The sequence below is a fragment of the Procambarus clarkii genome, chromosome 10 (assembly GCF_040958095.1).
Source record: "Procambarus clarkii isolate CNS0578487 chromosome 10, FALCON_Pclarkii_2.0, whole genome shotgun sequence".
NCBI lineage: Eukaryota > Metazoa > Arthropoda > Malacostraca > Decapoda > Cambaridae > Procambarus > Procambarus clarkii.
This window is the reverse complement of record NC_091159.1, coordinates 26,377,304-26,395,328: the sequence shown is the minus strand read 5'-3', so window position 1 is coordinate 26,395,328 and position 18,025 is coordinate 26,377,304. Positions and strand designations below refer to the sequence as shown.

The following is an 18,025-nucleotide window of genomic DNA, read 5'->3' as shown; positions in this document are numbered from 1 at the left end:
CTGCTTCCTGGGATGTGTGTGTGTTAGAGAGAAATATATGTAGTAGACATAATAGAGGAAAAATAGAGTGTTTAGAAAAGCGGGGTCCAAGAGCTAATAGCTCGATTCTTCAGATATAAATAGTAAAAACAAATAGTAAGTTCACACACACACACACACACACACACACACACACACACACACACACACACACACACACACACACACACACACACACACACACACACACACACACTCGTCCCCGTGAGAAAATCAAGGAACGATTGACTGGGAAACCAATCGATAACTGTTCGCCCAGCGGTACACGAGGACCTGGGAGTAAAACCGATTGGCGGGTGGTGTTCCAGGGGGAAAAATTAGTTAGGCAAGACTATGAGCTATGGGAAGGGAAGACTATCAGCCTGCTAACAGGAATAGTTAACTATCTTCTGTACCAACCTGTGTAGAAGAGAGAGAGAGAGAGAGAGAGAGAGAGAGAGAGAGAGAGAGAGAGAGAGAGAGAGAGAGAGAGAGAGAGAGAGAGAGAGAGAGAGAGAGAGAGAGAGAGAGAGAGAGAGAGAGAGAGAGAGAGAGAGAGAGAGAGAGAGAGAGAGATCAAACTGGCCGCTTCTCCCCACAATGCATATTGATGATACGGTAATGCAGATCAGCTTGTGAGAGAGAGCGGCTGTCGGCGTGTTTGACGCCAACACAAAAATGATACAGTCTGTGGATACGCTTTCCCGAGGCGTGGAGGAAGGCATGAGGAGACGCGGCGTATGGGAATATATATTTTGTCGCGATATTATCAAATAAAAAAGATATGGAGCTTTTGGGTTTATGTTCTAGATCATAGAACACGAACCTCGAAGTGCCGAGAGAGAACATTATCCATATATGAAGAGAACACAACAAAAGGTTGTATTAAGGGAGCCCCACATAGGGATAGCTAGGTGTAGGGAAAGAACCAGGTGTAGAAGAGCCAGGTGTAGAAGAGTCAGGTGTAGAAGAGCCAGGTGTAGAAGAGCCAGGTGTAGGGAAAGAACCAGGTGTAGAAGAGCCAGGTGTAGAAGAGCCAGGTGTAGAAGAGTCAAGTGTAGAAGAGCCAGGTGTAGAAGAGCCAGGTGTAGAAGAGTCAAGTGTAGAAGAGCCAGGTGTAGAAGAGCCAGGTGTAGGGAAAGAACCAGGTGTAGAAGAGCCAGGTGTAGAAGAACCAGGTGTAGAAGAGCCAGGTGTAGGGAAAGAACCAAGTGTAGAAGAGCCAGGTGTAGGGAAAGAACCAGGTGTAGAAGTCAGGTGTAGGGAAAGAGCCTGTTGTAACACCTGCCCCCCCCCCTCACCACAACTCACACTTACGTCAACTCATACCCCCCTCCCCCCTCCCGGCAGTACCCATATGGTAATCACCTTCCGTTGTCACCCCTGTTGCTGATTGGTCGTCCCCCCCCCCCTACTTGTGTCGCCCACAACACTGGCTGTATATGTGGCTCGCATGGTCCTTATACTGGCACCCACACCACCACCACACACCACACACTATCACCACACACCACCACCACACACTATCACCACACACCATCACCACACACCACCACCACACACCATCACCACACACCACACACTATCACCACACACCACCACCACACACTATCACCACACACCATCACCACACATCATCACCACACACCACACACTACCACCACACACCACCACCACACACCACCACCACACACCACCACCACACACCACCATCACACACCACCACCACACACCATCATCACACACCACCACCACACACCATCATCACACACCACCACCACACACCACCATCACACACCACCACCACACACCATCATCACACACCACCACCACACACCATCACCACACACCATCACCACACACGAACGAAGTTTGACAATGTCAAACCACGAAGGAAGGATTAGAACAGGAAATTCCATTAGCCCTTTCGTGTTTAATAATACAACTTCAGAAGGATCTTCCGAAGATGTATTATTAAATGCGAAAGTACTTAAGCAATTGTCTTAAGTCTTAATCCTTCCTTCGTAGTTTGATTATATATATATATATATATATATATATATATATATATATATATATATATATATATATATATATACAGTAAATATATATGTGTACATACAAAAGAATGGGGGTGGTAGGACAAGATAATATTAGTGTTCAGTGAGAAACCACAAGGTCTCCTCTGAATACTTTTTATTTTCTTCTCCGAGGCTATGGGTCCCCACATTGGCACCAGAGGTGGTACCCTCACAAACTTTATATATATACATATATATATATATATATATATATATATATATATATATATATATATATATATATATATATATATATATATATATATATATATGTCGTACCTAGTAGCCAGAACTCACTTCTCAGCCTACTATTCAAGGTCCGATTTGCCTATTAAGCCAAGTTTTCCTGAATTAATATATTTACTATAATTTTTTTCTTATGAAATGATAAAGCAACCCTTTTTTCTATGTATGAGGTAAATTTTTTTTTATTGGAGTTAAAATTAACGTAGATATATGACCGAACCTAACCAACCCTACCTAACCTAACCTAACCTATATTTATAGGTAAGGTTAGGTTAGGTAGCCAAAAAAAGCTAGGTTAGGTTAGGTTAGGTAGGTTAGGTAGACGAAAAAACATTAATTCATGAAAACTTGGCTTATTAGGCAAATCGGGCCTTGAATAGTAGGCTGAGAAGTGCGTTCTGGCTATTAGGTACGACATATATATATATATATATATATATATATATATATATATATATATATATATATATATATATATATATATATATATATATATATATATATATATATATATATTATATACATATATATTGGAGGAGCAGCTCTGGCGCCAGCGAACACCTCCAGAGTCTCTTCATTATATAGTTTATGGGGTAGTTATCAGGCAGCTCAGAGCAGCAGATGGCACTCATCTGGCCCTCCTCTCAAGGCCTGGCACCTCACACCCCCGCCAGCACTGTTGTGGTCCCAATTACCACCACATGTCAATGGCCTCGTTGAGCCTAACGCCCTGAGCTTTCATAAGGCTCATTCCACTGTATTTTGACTTTCATTAAGATAATTCGTGTGTATTTTGACTTTTTAATATAATGCAGGTATGTTTTGACTTTTTTTGGTTGGAAATGTATGCATTATTTGATTTTTATATAGTCTACGTATATTTTGACTTTTATGTAGGCAATGTATGTTCATTTTTACTTTCTTATTCAGAATAAGAAAAGATTATTAAGAATAAGAACATTCTTATTCTTATTAAGAATAAGAAAAGTTACTAATTTTTTCTTAAAGAGTATTTTGACTTTTATATAGGCTATGTATGTATATTTTGACTTTTATTTAGGCTTTGTATGTTCATTTTGCCTTTTTTTATACATAATTCAAAAATATTTTGGCTTTCTCAGAGGTAATGCAAGTATATTTTAACCTTATAAGTAATATATGTATATTTTGATATCCTTAAAGTTAATGTATGTATATTTTAAGTTTCTTATAAGCAATGTATGTATATTTTGACTCTTATAGGTAAGATATGTATATTCTGATATTCGTAAAGGTTATTAATGTGTATTTTGACTTTCCTAAAGGTAATGCATATGTATATAGTGTACTGTAAATTATATAAGATGATGTTGAAAGAAACGAGACCTGTTAGTTTGAGATGTTTGAATGTAAGTATATATGTTATATATAAGTATATATGTTATATATAAGTATATATGTTATATATAAGTATATATGTTATATATAAGTATATATGTTATACATAAGTATATATGTCAAACCAAATCTTTTGAAAGTAAATAAACTTTTTTACTTAAGTTTCATAGCGCGCAAACCAGGGGCATATTTTTGTTTTTAAGCATGATTAATTTAGATCAGCAAAAGCCCTTTATTTTCTCGATGATGAGGCTCTCTGCTAATGCTTTTTTAACTTGAAGCTCATCCAAAGGCTATAATTTAGGTTCAGATCCCGAGTCAGTTATGTGTCTCTAAAATTTTCCACTACCTCTCACAGGATGGGTATGCGGTCCACTACCACTCACAGGATGGGTATGGGGTCCACTACCACTCACAGGATGGGTATGGGGTCCACTACCACTCACAGGATGGGTATGGGGTCCACTACCACTCACATGATGGGTATGGGGTCCACTACCACTCACAGGATGGGTATGGGGTCCACTACCACTCACAGGATGGGTATGGGTTTCACTACCACTCACAGGATGGGTCTGGGGTCCACTACCACTCACAGGATAGGTATGGGGTTCACTACCACTCACAGGATGGGTATGGGGTCCACTACCACTCACAGGATGGGTATGGGGTCCACTACCACTCACAGGATGGGTATGGGGTCCACTACCACTCACAGGATGGGTATGGGGTCCACTACCACTCACAGGATGGGTATGGGGTCCACTACCACTCACAGGATGGGTATGGGTTCCACTACCACTCACAGGATGGGTATGGGGTTCACTACCACTCACAGGATGGGTCTGGGGTCCACTACCACTCACAGGATAGGTATGGGGTCCACAAACACCTAGTTGATTTGGCGCGGGATGCAAGATACACGAACAGACTAAAACACAGGCACAACCTAGCAAGAAACAGGCTGTAAATACTGCGACAACCGTCCAATCAACAGGAGGGATAACGGAAACACCACAGGTAAGTGGGGTGGGAGATAAGATTGACACTAGCGTCCAGAGCACTCTTCAACTTGGACCAGATCCACTCCACCTTACTTACGCCCCCACATCCCTCTACTTAACAAAACCCATAACACAAAACCTCAATTTAAAAAGGTATTTCTTCTCCGCGCATTTATTTACATATTTGATAATGCATATTTAATTAATAACATGCGCAAATAGGTGTGATGGTGTGTGTGCAGTAAAAAAAGTTATGAGCGTTTTCTGGCGGCGGGTATCGTGGAGGTAGTGATTGCCCGCTGACAGGTCGGAGTGGCTGGCTGCTGGTTAGTTTCACGCTGCTCATAAATGCGTGACTAACCGGACCTGACGCCTGAGGCCGGTCTTAAGTGTGTTGACTATATGCATCCTTTCTCCGCCCCCCCCCCCTTCTGCTCCTGCTGTCACCCCCACTCGTTCCCTTGAGGCGTTGGGGTAAGATCGTGCGATGTGTAAGGCCTATCGACCTATGGAGGGTTATCTTTAGATGATTTCGGGGCTTTAGTGTCCCCGCGGCCCGGTCCTCGACCAGGCCTCCACCCCCAGGAAGCAGCCCGTGACAGCTGACTAACTCCCAGGTACCTATTTACTGCTAGGTAACAGAGGCATTCAGGGTGAAAGAAACTTTGCCCATTTGTTTCTGCCTCGTGCGGGAATCGAACCCGCGCCACAGAATTACGAGTCCTGCGCGCTATCCACCAGGCTACGAGGCCCCCCCCAAAGGGGGGGGCCTCGTAGCCTGGTCGAAATAGAAGCCCTAACAACCTAAAGGGTTGTTAAGGTTTGGATAATACTAACCTAGTGGCTCACTAATCAACCCCCGGACTGTATCGGACTCTTTGGTAGTCTTATGTGAGTATTTACACCAGAAGACAGGTGTCTTGAAGCCAGAGGGAGAAATTAAGCTTAAACTATGTGCTATCCATATACCTGCTTTGGCAGTCAGTGTCAAAACACACGCATAGTCGCGCACTAGCTGCACTATATATTGGTCAGTTGATGTCCTGCCATCAGTGTTCGGTGGGATAATGGATCCATGATGAAGTGTAACGCCAACACGAAGAATCTGCTAGTCGAGATGAGTGCCCAGGCTGGAACTAGAAGCAGCCAATTGAAAATCCCCAGCAGTAGGAGCTTTTGCGGTATTTAGACGAGCTGTATCTTGCCTGGCAGCGGTAGCAAGATTGTCGAGTATGATTGATTGTCAGTATGATTGTTATACAATCAACATAGATTGTCAGCATGTTGGGCAGTGTTTTTTAGTTCTATTCTACCACATACAGTGCTAACCAGCACTGTATGTGGTTTATAAATTTCCTTCAGTCCTCCATGGGCTGGGTTAGAGGTCTGTTCTACATAGAGTGCAGTGGGTTATTAAGCACTCGACCGCTGGAGGTGATTGACGCGCTCTTGTGCAAGCCAGCACACATGGATTCATTCTCGTCTGTCGTACATGGACAAGGTTAGAGAACTGCATATGTTGCAGTGTGTTCAAGAGGTTGTTGGTGGTGGTGTAGGTTATCTTGAGGTTATCTTGAGATGATTGGTAGTGGTGCAAATTGTTGGAGAGAATGAGGTTGATTTCCCGCTCCTTCTAGTATGCTATTTTGGCAAACCATCTTCCTGTTTAGATAGTAGAATTTTAGTTATGTTCATCATAGTATAACCATTGACGTACTAAGCAATTAGATAGTAGAATTTTGTACTATTCACTTAATAAACTCCGAAAAAATGAAGCTAAAAACAGACATAAATATTCCTAGGCCTAGTATAGCACACATGTGTACTATATTAGGCCTTAGATATCGTGTACTAGGCCTAGGGAGGCTAGGTTAGGTTAGTTTGTCTTTGCAAAATATATAGAAAATTGTTTCCCGTGTTTTCCGGTTTGTCCAAATTCAATAGTGGTTTATATTTCCTAATTGCGTTGTAGGTTAGTATATGTACTCTGGTCCTCGTCCTTCATGTAAGTATATGTACTAGTATATGTACTATGGTCCTCGTCCTTCATGTAAGTACGACCAAAACAGGAGGACGGGCTGGAGTTTGAAAAGTGGCAGTGAAACACAGTGGCCGGCCCTTCTATGTCTCAGTACACAGACGGGAGACACTGTTACGTCACTGATATACATCTCTGCTATATCCCGCGCCCGTGGCGGAATTTGCTTGTGATAAAGACGTGCTGGTGTGTGTAGAACATCCAGCTTAGCGGCTTCTATCCTTCTTTGTCTTAGCCTTTGTTCATCAGCTTATAGTTTTTTTTTAGCTTAGCTGCTGCGGTCAATGTCTGTGGTCACTGTTGGGGTTAGTGTGGCGTGTCTGTGGTCACTGTTGGGGTCAGTGTGGCGTGTCTGTGGTCACTGTTGGGGTCAGTGTGATCTGTCTGTGGTCACTGCTGGGGTCAGTGTGATCAGTCTGTGATCACTGCTGGGGTCAGTGTGGCGTGTCTGTGGTCACTGTTGGGGTCAGTGTGGCGTGTCTGTGGTCACTGTTGGGGTCAGTGTGATCTGTCTGTGGTCACTGCTGGGGTCAGTGTGATCTGTTTGTGGTCACTGCTGGGGTCAGTGTGGCGTGTCTGTGGTCACTGCTGGGGTCAGTGTGATCTGTCTGTGATCACTGCTGGGGTCAGTGTGATCAGTCTGTGATCACTGCTGGGGTCAGTGTGGCGTGTCTGTGGTCACTGTTGGGGTCAGTGTGGCGTGTCTGTGGTCACTGTTGGGGTCAGTGTGGCGTGTCTGTGGTCACTGTTGGGGTCAGTGTGGCGTGTCTGTGGTCACTGCTGGGGTCAGTGTGATCTGTCTGTGGTCACTGCTGGGGTCAGTGTGATCTGTCTGTGGTCACTGCTGGGGTCAGTGTGATCTGTCTGTGATCACTGCTGGAGTCAGTGTGATCTGTCTGTGGTCACTGCTGGGGTCAGTGTGGCGTGTCTGTAGTCACTGCTGGGGTCAGTGTGATCTGTCTGTGGTCACTGTTGGGCTCAGTGTGATCTGTCTGTGGTCACTGTTGGGGTCAGTGTGATCTGTCTGTGGTCACTGTTGGGGTCAGTGTGGCGTGTCTGTGGTCACTGTTGGGGTCAGTGTGGCGTGTCTGTGGTCACTGTTGGGGTCAGTGTGGCGTGTCTGTGGTCACTGCTGGGGTCAGTGTGATCTGTCTGTGGTCACTGCTGGGGTCAGTGTGATCTGTCTGTGGTCACTGCTGGGGTCAGTGTGATCAGTCTGTGATCACTGCTGGGGTCAGTGTGGCGTGTCTGTGGTCACTGTTGGGGTCAGTGTGGCGTGTCTGTGGTCACTGTTGGGGTCAGTGTGATCTGTCTGTGGTCACTGCTGGGGTCAGTGTGATCTGTTTGTGGTCACTGCTGGGGTCAGTGTGGCGTGTCTGTGGTCACTGCTGGGGTCAGTGTGATCTGTCTGTGATCACTGCTGGGGTCAGTGTGATCAGTCTGTGATCACTGCTGGGGTCAGTGTGGCGTGTCTGTGGTCACTGTTGGGGTCAGTGTGGCGTGTCTGTGGTCACTGTTGGGGTCAGTGTGGCGTGTCTGTGGTCACTGTTGGGGTCAGTGTGGCGTGTCTGTGGTCACTGCTGGGGTCAGTGTGATCTGTCTGTGGTCACTGCTGGGGTCAGTGTGATCTGTCTGTGGTCACTGCTGGGGTCAGTGTGATCTGTCTGTGATCACTGCTGGAGTCAGTGTGATCTGTCTGTGGTCACTGCTGGGGTCAGTGTGGCGTGTCTGTAGTCACTGCTGGGGTCAGTGTGATCTGTCTGTGGTCACTGCTGGGCTCAGTGTGATCTGTCTGTGGTCACTGTTGGGGTCAGTGTGATCTGTCTGTGGTCACTGTTGGGGTCAGTGTGATCTGTCTGTGGTCACTGCTGGGGTCAGTGTGATCTGTCTGTGGTCACTGCTGGGGTCAGTGTGATCTGTCTGTGGTCACTGCTTGTCAACAAGTATGGGCAGCTGGCGGTGCTGTGGTCCGCTCTGTGTCGCAGTTTGTGTTCAGGTAAACGACAGAACGACGCCGTTGTTATCGCCGTGCCCCTGGACGGTCCCTGTGGCCGAGCAGGCGTGGGTGACTCTGACGCCACACCCACAGCGTGTTGGGAGATTGATAGCTGCCTCGTTCGTGACCCGCTGGGTGTTGGTGGGGCTTAAAGCGTGACTCAGAGTGAAGAGAAAGAGAGAGAGTGTGAATCACAATAGACGAATTACCATGGCTAAAATACCCGGGATAAAATGGGGTATTTTGTGTAATTTTTTTTTCATTCTTGGACAGGAAGCGTGAGTCACAGCGCCTCCGCTGGGACATGGTGATGAAGCGGGCAGCGCTGCCTCGAGGGTCACTCCTGCAGGCAGCGCTACCTCGAGGGTCACTCCTGCAGGCAGCCCTGCCTCGAGGGTCACTCCTGCAGGCAGCCCTGCCTCGAGGGGTCACTCCTGCAGGCAGCGCTGCCTCGAGGGTCACTCCTGCAGGCAGCGCTGCCTCGAGGGTCACTCCTGCAGGCAGCGCTGCCTCGGGGGTCACTCCTGCAGGCAGCGCTGCCTCGAGGGTCACTCCTGCAGGCAGCCCTGCCTCGGGGGTCACTCCTGCAGGCAGCGCTGCCTCGAGGGTCACTCCTGCAGGCAGCGCTACCTCGAGGGTCACTCCTGCAGGCAGCGCTGCCTCGGGGGTCACTCCTGCAGGCAGCGCTGCCTCGAGGGTCACTCCTGCAGGCAGCGCTGCCTCGAGGGTCACTCCTGCAGGCAGCGCTGCCTCGGGGGTCACTCCTGCAGGCAGCGCTGCCTCGAGGGTCACTCCTGCAGGCAGCGCTGCCTCGAGGGTCACTCCTCCAGGCAGCCCTGCCTCGAGGGTCACTCCTCCAGGCAGCCCTGCCTCGGGGGTCACTCCTGCAGGCAGCGCTGCCTCGGGGGTCACTCCTGCAGGCAGCGCTGCCTCGGGGGTCACTACTGCAGGCAGCCCTGCCTCGGCGGGTCACTCCTGCAGGCAGCGCTGCCTCGAGGGTCACTCCTCCAGGCAGCCCTGCCTCGAGGGTCACTCCTGCAGGCAGCCCTGCCTCAGGGGGTCACTCCTGCAGGCAGCCCTGCCTCGAGGGTCACTCCTGCAGGCAGCCCTGCCTCGAGGGTCACTCCTGCAGGCAGCCCTGCCTCGAGGGGTCACTCCTGCAGGCAGCCCTGCCTCGAGGGGTCACTCCTGCAGGCAGCCCTGCCTCGGGGGGTCACTCCTGCAGGCAGCCCTGCCTCGGGGGGTCACTCCTGCAGGCACTGTGGCACATACGTTGGTCTAATGACTTGTCGTAATGACCTGACGAGCTTGAGATGTTGTTGATGAGGACATGAGTGCGTGTGAAGCGGGTGGTGACTTGAATGACTTAACGATACATCGTTAACGAGTAGATCACACCACGTGCTTCAGTTGTTACTATTTGTATGTACATGTATAGCTATCTATATAAGAGAGAATGCCTGTCTGTGTGTGCAAAGTTGGAGGCCAGACGCTCCGGGATAGTCTCACCCAACTTCCACATATGAAGGATGTGGTGGATGGGAGCGTCATAGGCCAGTCGGGGTCGGCCCTGTATGACCAACCATCCTGTGTGATGGGGATGTTTAGCATCACGTAGCTGGTTCTTGACACACTCTGTACTCCCCTTCGTAGAGGGAGGGGGGGGGGGGTGCAGGGAAAGGGGTATGAGAGAGAGGCAGACTGGGAGAGAGGGGAAGGGGGGAGGGGAGAAGAGAGAGATGTGGGCACATCCAAGTACCCCCCCCCCCCCTTCAGTCTAAATCTATAAAAGAGAAAAACAGGGGAAGAGGGTGAGGGTAGGTAGATAGTGATGGGGGAAATGGGAGAGAGAGAGAGAGAGAAAGGGGGGGGAGTAAAGATGGGGAAGAGGGTATATCTGGGGAAAGGGGGGTAAGGGGGGGGGGACATATTATCCTGGGGTCGGCTCCAGTGCCACTTTGTACGAAATATTGGCATGTAATCCAATCCCCCCTTTCTTTTGATTTTCATGAACTCAAGCCTGAAATATTGGTTGTACACAGTACCGTGTATGCCAGCGGGTTATCCCTGGTAATGCAGGTTCGAATCCTGGTTGGGTCAGAGAACTATTAAGTGATTTATGACCTGGGGACCATTCAGTCTTTCTGAAAGAAAGACCGAATGGTCCCTAGTATGCATGGCACTACTTGGCTTAGTATGGAGTTCGATTCGGACGGGCGAAAGCTGGTTCGAATCCCTCTAAAGGCACATCTTCTCATTGACACATCACGTTAATATAGTTTCATTGTACATTTGACGACAAGCGTTGGAGGTGGACTGCTTGACCACACCCGAGTTGGGACTCCGGTTGACAGCCTCAGGACTCCTAGTGGATTCAGTGGAATCCCAGGTGGCTTTGCTTTTACCATGTCGTGGTGTAGTGGTCTAAGGCACTAGCTTGGGAGTAGCAAGTAATCGGGTTCGAATCTTCTCAAGGCTCCTATACTGATTTTCTCATATATATATGCGTAAGTATCCAATAGGAATGAATGAAATGAAAATTGCGAGCGTTTTCGTGTTTCAACACATTATCAAGGATTACAGACAGAGAAGGCAAGGGTTTGGGATTATACACCCCACTACAGCTGTGGAGACTAACATACGTAAACATAACATCGAATAACGGAAGTGACATGATTGAATGGAGATAGGCTATCCTCTAACTCTTGTAATGTATCACACATACAATTATTCTTTACATAATGTTATACTTATCACAAATCTTACCAGTTATATAATTATCAGATTGATAATATCCTGGACTTACATTAATATGATCTAATTCACTTCTGTTTATAAGGAATAGCCTATTCCCATTCAATGCTCTCACTTTCATTATTCGATATTGTTTATCTCATAATCTTATCTCTAGAATCTTATTCTCCTCAGGTGTAGTGGGATATATAATGCTAAACCCATGGGAGTCTGTATGGGAGTTTACTCTGTATTCCTTGACAATGTGTTGAAACACGAAAACATTCGTAATTTTCGTTTCATTGTTTCACTATGTGAATACTTACTCATAACCGAATCAGGTGCTTTTTGTGATCTTGGACTTACATATAGTTATATATATTATATAGCTTTAAAATTGGTAAGATTTGAGATAGGTATAAAATTGTGTAAATAATAATTTTATGTGTAGTACATTTCAATAATTGGGGAATAGCCTATCCACATTCAATTATGTCACTTACATTATTCGATATTTGGTTTATGGATCTTATTCTCGTATGTAGTGGGGTATATAATCCCAAACCCATATGTACTCTGTCACCACATACAGTCCCGCTCCTGGGCCAGGTAAGTCCACTACGGGCTCACCATAGGGCTGCGGGCTATGCCAGGTAAGTTCACTACGGGCTCACCATAGGGCTGCGGGCTATGCCAGGTAAGTCCACTACGGGCTCACCATAGGGCTGCGGGCTATGCCAGGTAAGTCCACTACGGGCTCACCATAGGGCTGCGGGCTATGCCAGGTAAGTCCACTACGGGCTCACCATAGGGCTGCGGGCTATGCCAGGTAAGTCCACTACGGGCTCACCATAGGGCTGCGGGCTATGCCAGGTAAGTTCACTACGGACTACTTGCTACTTGGAAGTTTTTGTTCCGAGTAGCTGAATCTAAAACAACAACGTCTACTCTGTTCCTACGGCCCGTGCCATCTCTTGGGTGGCTTAATCTTCATCAATCGATCAATCTTCTGTCTGTAGTCCTTAATAATGTGTTGAAACACGAAAACGTTCGGAAATTTCGTTAAATTTCTCCCTATGTGGATACGTATTCATATGTATATGTATGTATATAAGTTATTTGTATGCATATGTATAAAGCGTGCGTGTGTGACAGAATAACAACAGCTAAATTTGAATATAATTATAGCACAAGTGTTTCTCTCGGGACTTGGTCAGAAACACACACACTGCGGCTTCCCGCGCAAAGTTCAAAGCCGAAGTAAATCAAATGAAATTCCACGTTAATCTCTAAATCAACTTTACTTAAAAAATACAGCTCTTGCGCTTGAGCGCACCAAATAGATTGAATTAATCTTTGACTAGAAACAATTGCACGAGGGGCCACTCACGTATTTTATACGCTATCTTGATATGATTTCGGGGCCCGCGGCCCGGTCCTCGACCAGGCCTCCACCCCCAGGAAGCAGCCCGTGACAGCTGAGTAACACCCAGGTACCTATTTTACTACTAGGTAACAGGGGCATTGGGTGAAAGAAACTGCCCATTGTTTGTCGCCGGCGCCCGGGATCGAACCCGAGACTACAGGATCACAAGTCCAGCGTGCTGTCCGCTCGGCCGACCGGCTCCCTACTACGTCCAACTTAATGAAAAAGGCGCGTGGTTGAGTCAGTAGGTGACAAGCAGAGACACAACAACATAGCGGGAGAGTTGGCAATTAGCGCCGCCAGCACACGCCACTTCCTTCACTAAAAAGTTTTCGCTCCAAGACACATGTTTTAAACCTCGCGTTTCGCGCGAAAGTATTTTTTTTAATTGGTGTTACATTAATATACTCTCAAGCAATTTGTGGAAGTTACCAGACCAGCTGTGTGATGACATTCGACGTGTTATTGAAGCAAATTAAACTGACTTTCAAGTTTACCAAGTACAACCAATATTATTTTCAACAGCGAGTAGTCAGCATAATAGATGGTCGCCGTAATAGACTACAACTTTACTACGACTCTATGAGGGCTGTCTGCAGGAGGGTGAGTACTAAATTAACATGTTAAGTTAGCAAGGCTCATTCAGTATTGGACCATTGAGCCAAACGTCCTAATCCCAATTTTATTACTAATTTGTCGAGCAAACAGCTGCTGCTTATGGTAATACGATCACCGCGATGGTTTATGACTTGCATGTACGTGAATGTTGCAAGAAATCTTTCTTTGCAACTTGGTAAGAATAGTGATATTCGGAAAGATAAGGCGTGCAACAATATTAAAGAAGGTCGTTGCTAATCGCCTTGATAGATTCATTAAACGGTTTGATAACGTTAAAAATGATGAAGATTTGTATATCTAAAGATGATCAGACTAATGCGGTTGTTATCATGGAGAAAATGACTACTTGAGGCAAATGGAGGAGTTTCTTAATGACAGGAAGTGTTATCGTTTGGTAAATCACCAATTGTTTTATTAACAGTTACAAACAGTTAGTTAAGGATTAAACAACACAAGATTAGATCGGCGGCCTTGTCGAGTGACGTACAGCCGTAACACATGATAACCCAGCTACACCAGTCGTTAGTTAGGTGGAGTTGGCAGCATGCAAATAGCCTAATTGGTTACTGAAGGCTTTATACCCCCCTTAGTACTTACCTAGTTGTGGTCGCGGGGGGGTTGAGCTGTGGTTCTTTTGGTCCCGCCTCTCCACAGTCAATCAACTGATGTACAGATTCTGAAGCCTACTGGGCTCTATTAAATCTACATTTGAAACTGTGTATGGAGTCAGCCTCCACCATATCACTGTAATGCATTCCATTTGTTAACTACTCTGACACTGAACAAATTCTTTCTAATGTCTGTGGCTCATCTGGGTACTAAGTTTCCACCTGTGTCCCCTTGTTCGTGTTTCACCCATGCTATTTTGTCTTTGTTTACCTTGTCAATTCCTCTGATAATTTTGTAGGTGGTTATCATGTCTCCACTTACTCTTCTGTCGTTCAAGGACGTAACGTTTAGCTCCCGTAGCCTTTCCTCGTAGCTCATACCTCTCAGATCTGGGACTAGTCTGGTGGCATACCTCTGAATCTTCTCTAAATTTGTTTTGTTTGAGGGGCCGTCAGATTCAAATATGCCAAAAAATGAAAACTGGTTCGATTTCAAACTTTTTTGACGTGTTTTGACGTGACAAACCCTTTTCATAAACATGAAAAGGGTTTCATCTGGTCTAAGTCTCAGCATCGTAGCTTAAATAGGAAGTGAGAAAACAATATTGAATTATGTGTAAAAAAAAATTCCAAAATGATCAAAAACGATTATCAAACACATGTGTCAACTGAAATCATGTCTATGACTCTCAGCTATCACAATAGCATATATAAAAAAAAAACATAATTAGTTTTATTAAAAAAAATTAAGTTAAAAAAATAAAATTTTGATTTTTTTTCTTTTTAATTTTTTTTTCATATTCGTTTATTGGACGATTTGCATGAAACTTATACACCTCACTGCACGTAAGCCTATCTGTAAGGGTGCCAAGGAGGCCAGGAAACTGGTTGATGTCAACCTCAGTCACAGATGGCAGCACCTTAGACTTTATTATTTTCTTATTTATTTTCAAGTAACAAAAATTCTTATAATAACTCATTTTTTATTCAATTTACATGAAACTTACACCTTATATGTAGAGTGTATGTCTCTAAAATCTGGCACAAACTTTGCTTCCTAAGTTAATTTATTGATTTTATAATTGCAATGAACATGATATATTTGCATAATTTTCGTGGGAAACTTTGACTATTTGCATTGGGAAAACTAAAGATGTTTTGGAAAATCCCTTCCTCAAGATTCTTTATTATATGCTAATGTGACAGAAAAGTGTCACAGAATGATTATATCTGAAAGGTGAGGTTGTTTATGAACACTTGAAAATGTGTAATGTTCGTAAAAAAAAAAAAAAATAAAAAAATAAAAAACTCCCTTTCTATTTAGGCTGCAGTACTGAAACTTTGAACAATTGCAGCCCTTTTCATAAACATCTAGTCAAAAAATATTGGCTGACATTGAAACCCTTTTAAAAAACTAACTGACGGCCCCTTAACTAGGTATGGATTCCAGGCTGGAGATGCATACTTCATGATTGGTATGACATAGGTGGTATACAAGGTCCTGAACGATTCCTGGATTAATCTTTGTGTTTAGATAGGAGATGCCTCGTATGGGCCAATAAGCCTTCTGCAGCCCCTATGTTTATCCCTTATGTATCCCCCATATATATATATATATATATATATATATATATATATATATATATATATATATATATATATATATATATATGGTAAAACAGAGATCCCACAGCCAATCCACTTATAATAGTTTCCCATTTGGGGTCCACTGATGTTAGGCTTGCAATAACTAAGCTGTAATCTCTAAACTAACTTTGTGTGGATCCCACTATCCTTTGACTCTCCTTGGACACACTCTCCAGCCCGTCCTCCTAAGGTTTCAAAACGTCAAGAAAGCGGTCAATTTAAAATATCGTCTCCTAACCTACCAGAGGACCCAAAACTGAAAACGGGAGAGTACGTCACTTTCGCGAGCAGCTTTCATTTTCAAGTACTACAATTTTTAGCCTTAGTAACGCATACGAGCGAAAAGCGACGTTCTTTGTAAGAGGACAAGTTGCTCTTGTGACGTACAGTATCGAAGACTTCCAAAAAGTCAATAGAATGTCGCAATCGTTCCGCTATCACCTGCTACACATATATGTGTTTGTAAATCAAATCGCGCGCTTGGCCTGGGTTCGTATCCTCGCCGGGGAGGATTGACTGGGCGCCAATCCTTAACTGTAGCCTCTGTTCATCCAGCAGTGAATGGGTACCTGGTTGTTAAACGATTTGGCGGGTCGTATTCCGGGGAAAAATTAAGATTAAGGACCTGCCCGAAACGCTATGCATGCTAGTGGCTTTACAAGAATGTATGAACTCTTGTATATATGAATAATTCAAAAAATACTTGAAAAGACTGAGAGTAAACTAGTTAAACACGAGTGACTTTAGTTACACTATTCTGGGGATCTTTTACAAGTTGTATACAAATGGCTTTATTTGCGATTAACGATTTAAGCCCCCCTCCCTTTTTTTTACAATAGACGCTAGCTAGCTGGACGATAGTTTGACGCATGCAGTCTATCTCCCTTCTTTAAAATGAGATTAACATCTGCAACAGTCCTCGATTCCTGAATTCCGCTAGACTCTGATGCTTTATTAAATAGGCAAGACAAAGGTTCACTAAGTTCTTCTTTACAGTCTTCAAGCACCCTGGCTAATATATAGCGTCTGCTTCTGGGGAATTGTTTAATGACTTCCTCGTTGATGACCATCAAACTAGTCACTTCTCTTCACATGTGTTCAGCTGCAGGCATAATATTAAGCTCTTAAGTAAATACAGAGACAAAGTACTTTGTTGAAAATACACCCCTATGTGTTTAGTCATTATCAGCTACCCTAACCAGTCTCGTCTTTAATACATCTGAAAAAACCACTTTAGGATTCGTCCTTGCTTGTCCTGTATATATGCAGTTCAAAATGTCATCTTATCTTTTCTTATTTAAATTGTTGCTGTAATAACTTAATGAACTAACAAGCCCATGAAATCATTTTAATCCAGTTGACGTGGCAACTGTTTACCATGGTCCCAGTGGTTGATTTATTGAAGTGACATGGAGACGACGAGCTAGGAGAAGGAGACGAGCTAGGACGCTGGGACACACTGGGAGCGGAAGTGACATACAATAGTATAGGTACTGAGGACGCTGAAGTGTGTCTTTCCCGTAGTGTGTATGGGATACTTGGCTATTCACGGCTCTTAATCTCTCTTACGGGCTGAGAGACATGGGTAGTGTGTGTGTGTGTGTGTGTGTGTGTGTGTGTGTGTGTGTGTGTGTGTGTGTGTGTGTGTGTGTGTGTGTGTGTGTGTGTGTGTGTGTGTGTGTATGTGTACTCACCTAGTTGAGCTTACTGGGGTTCAGCTTTGGCTCTTTGCTCCCGCCTCTCAACCGTCAATCAATTGGTGTACAGATTCCTGAGCCTACTGGGCTCTTATCAAATCTACATTGGAACCTGTGCATGGAGTCAGCCTCCACCACATAGCTGCTGAATGCATTCCATTTGTTAACTACTCTGACACTGAAAAAATTCTGTCTAATGTCTCTGTGCTCTTCTGGGTACTAAGTTTCTACCTGTGTCCCCTTGTTCCACGCCATAGCAGCATGTACAATACTACCAAACTGAAGAATATACGTTGCCTTGTTCATCCTGTCAAGAGGTTGGAGTTGAATTCTACCAACCATTTGTACATTATTAAATCTTTGGCAAAGTCGACTCTTGGAGTTTGTCAAGTTCTTCCTTACAGTATCAGTGTAGGAAAAATAGTGTACCTATTTGTGGTAGTGAGTCTACCTATGGTGGGTGGTGGTTGTGGTAGTGTGAGAGAGGGGGTTATGGTGGTGGGGGGGGAGAAGGGGGGGGGTCAACGTGGGTGTTC

The 18,025-nt window shown here is 44.9% G+C and overlaps 1 protein-coding gene across 1 annotated transcript; it reads left to right on the top strand.

Annotated features, from left to right (window-relative positions):
- The first annotated feature begins 618 nt into the window (after positions 1-618).
- On the top strand, positions 619-10,042 carry LOC138363240 (glutamine-rich protein 2-like). Its single transcript, XM_069322247.1, has 3 exons — positions 619-636; positions 929-1,275; positions 9,034-10,042. Exons 1-3 carry the CDS (start codon positions 619-621, stop codon positions 10,040-10,042), a joined length of 1,374 nt encoding a protein of 457 aa, XP_069178348.1.
- The last annotated feature ends 7,983 nt before the right edge of the window (positions 10,043-18,025 follow it).

What these genes read in the sequence shown, in the direction of transcription:
- LOC138363240 (XM_069322247.1), top strand. An exon ending in GAACCAGGTGTAGAAGTCAG is followed by an intron (nt 1,276 to 9,033) that starts GTGTAGGGAAAG and finishes ATTCTTGGACAG; the next exon opens with GAAGCGTGAGTCACAGCGCC.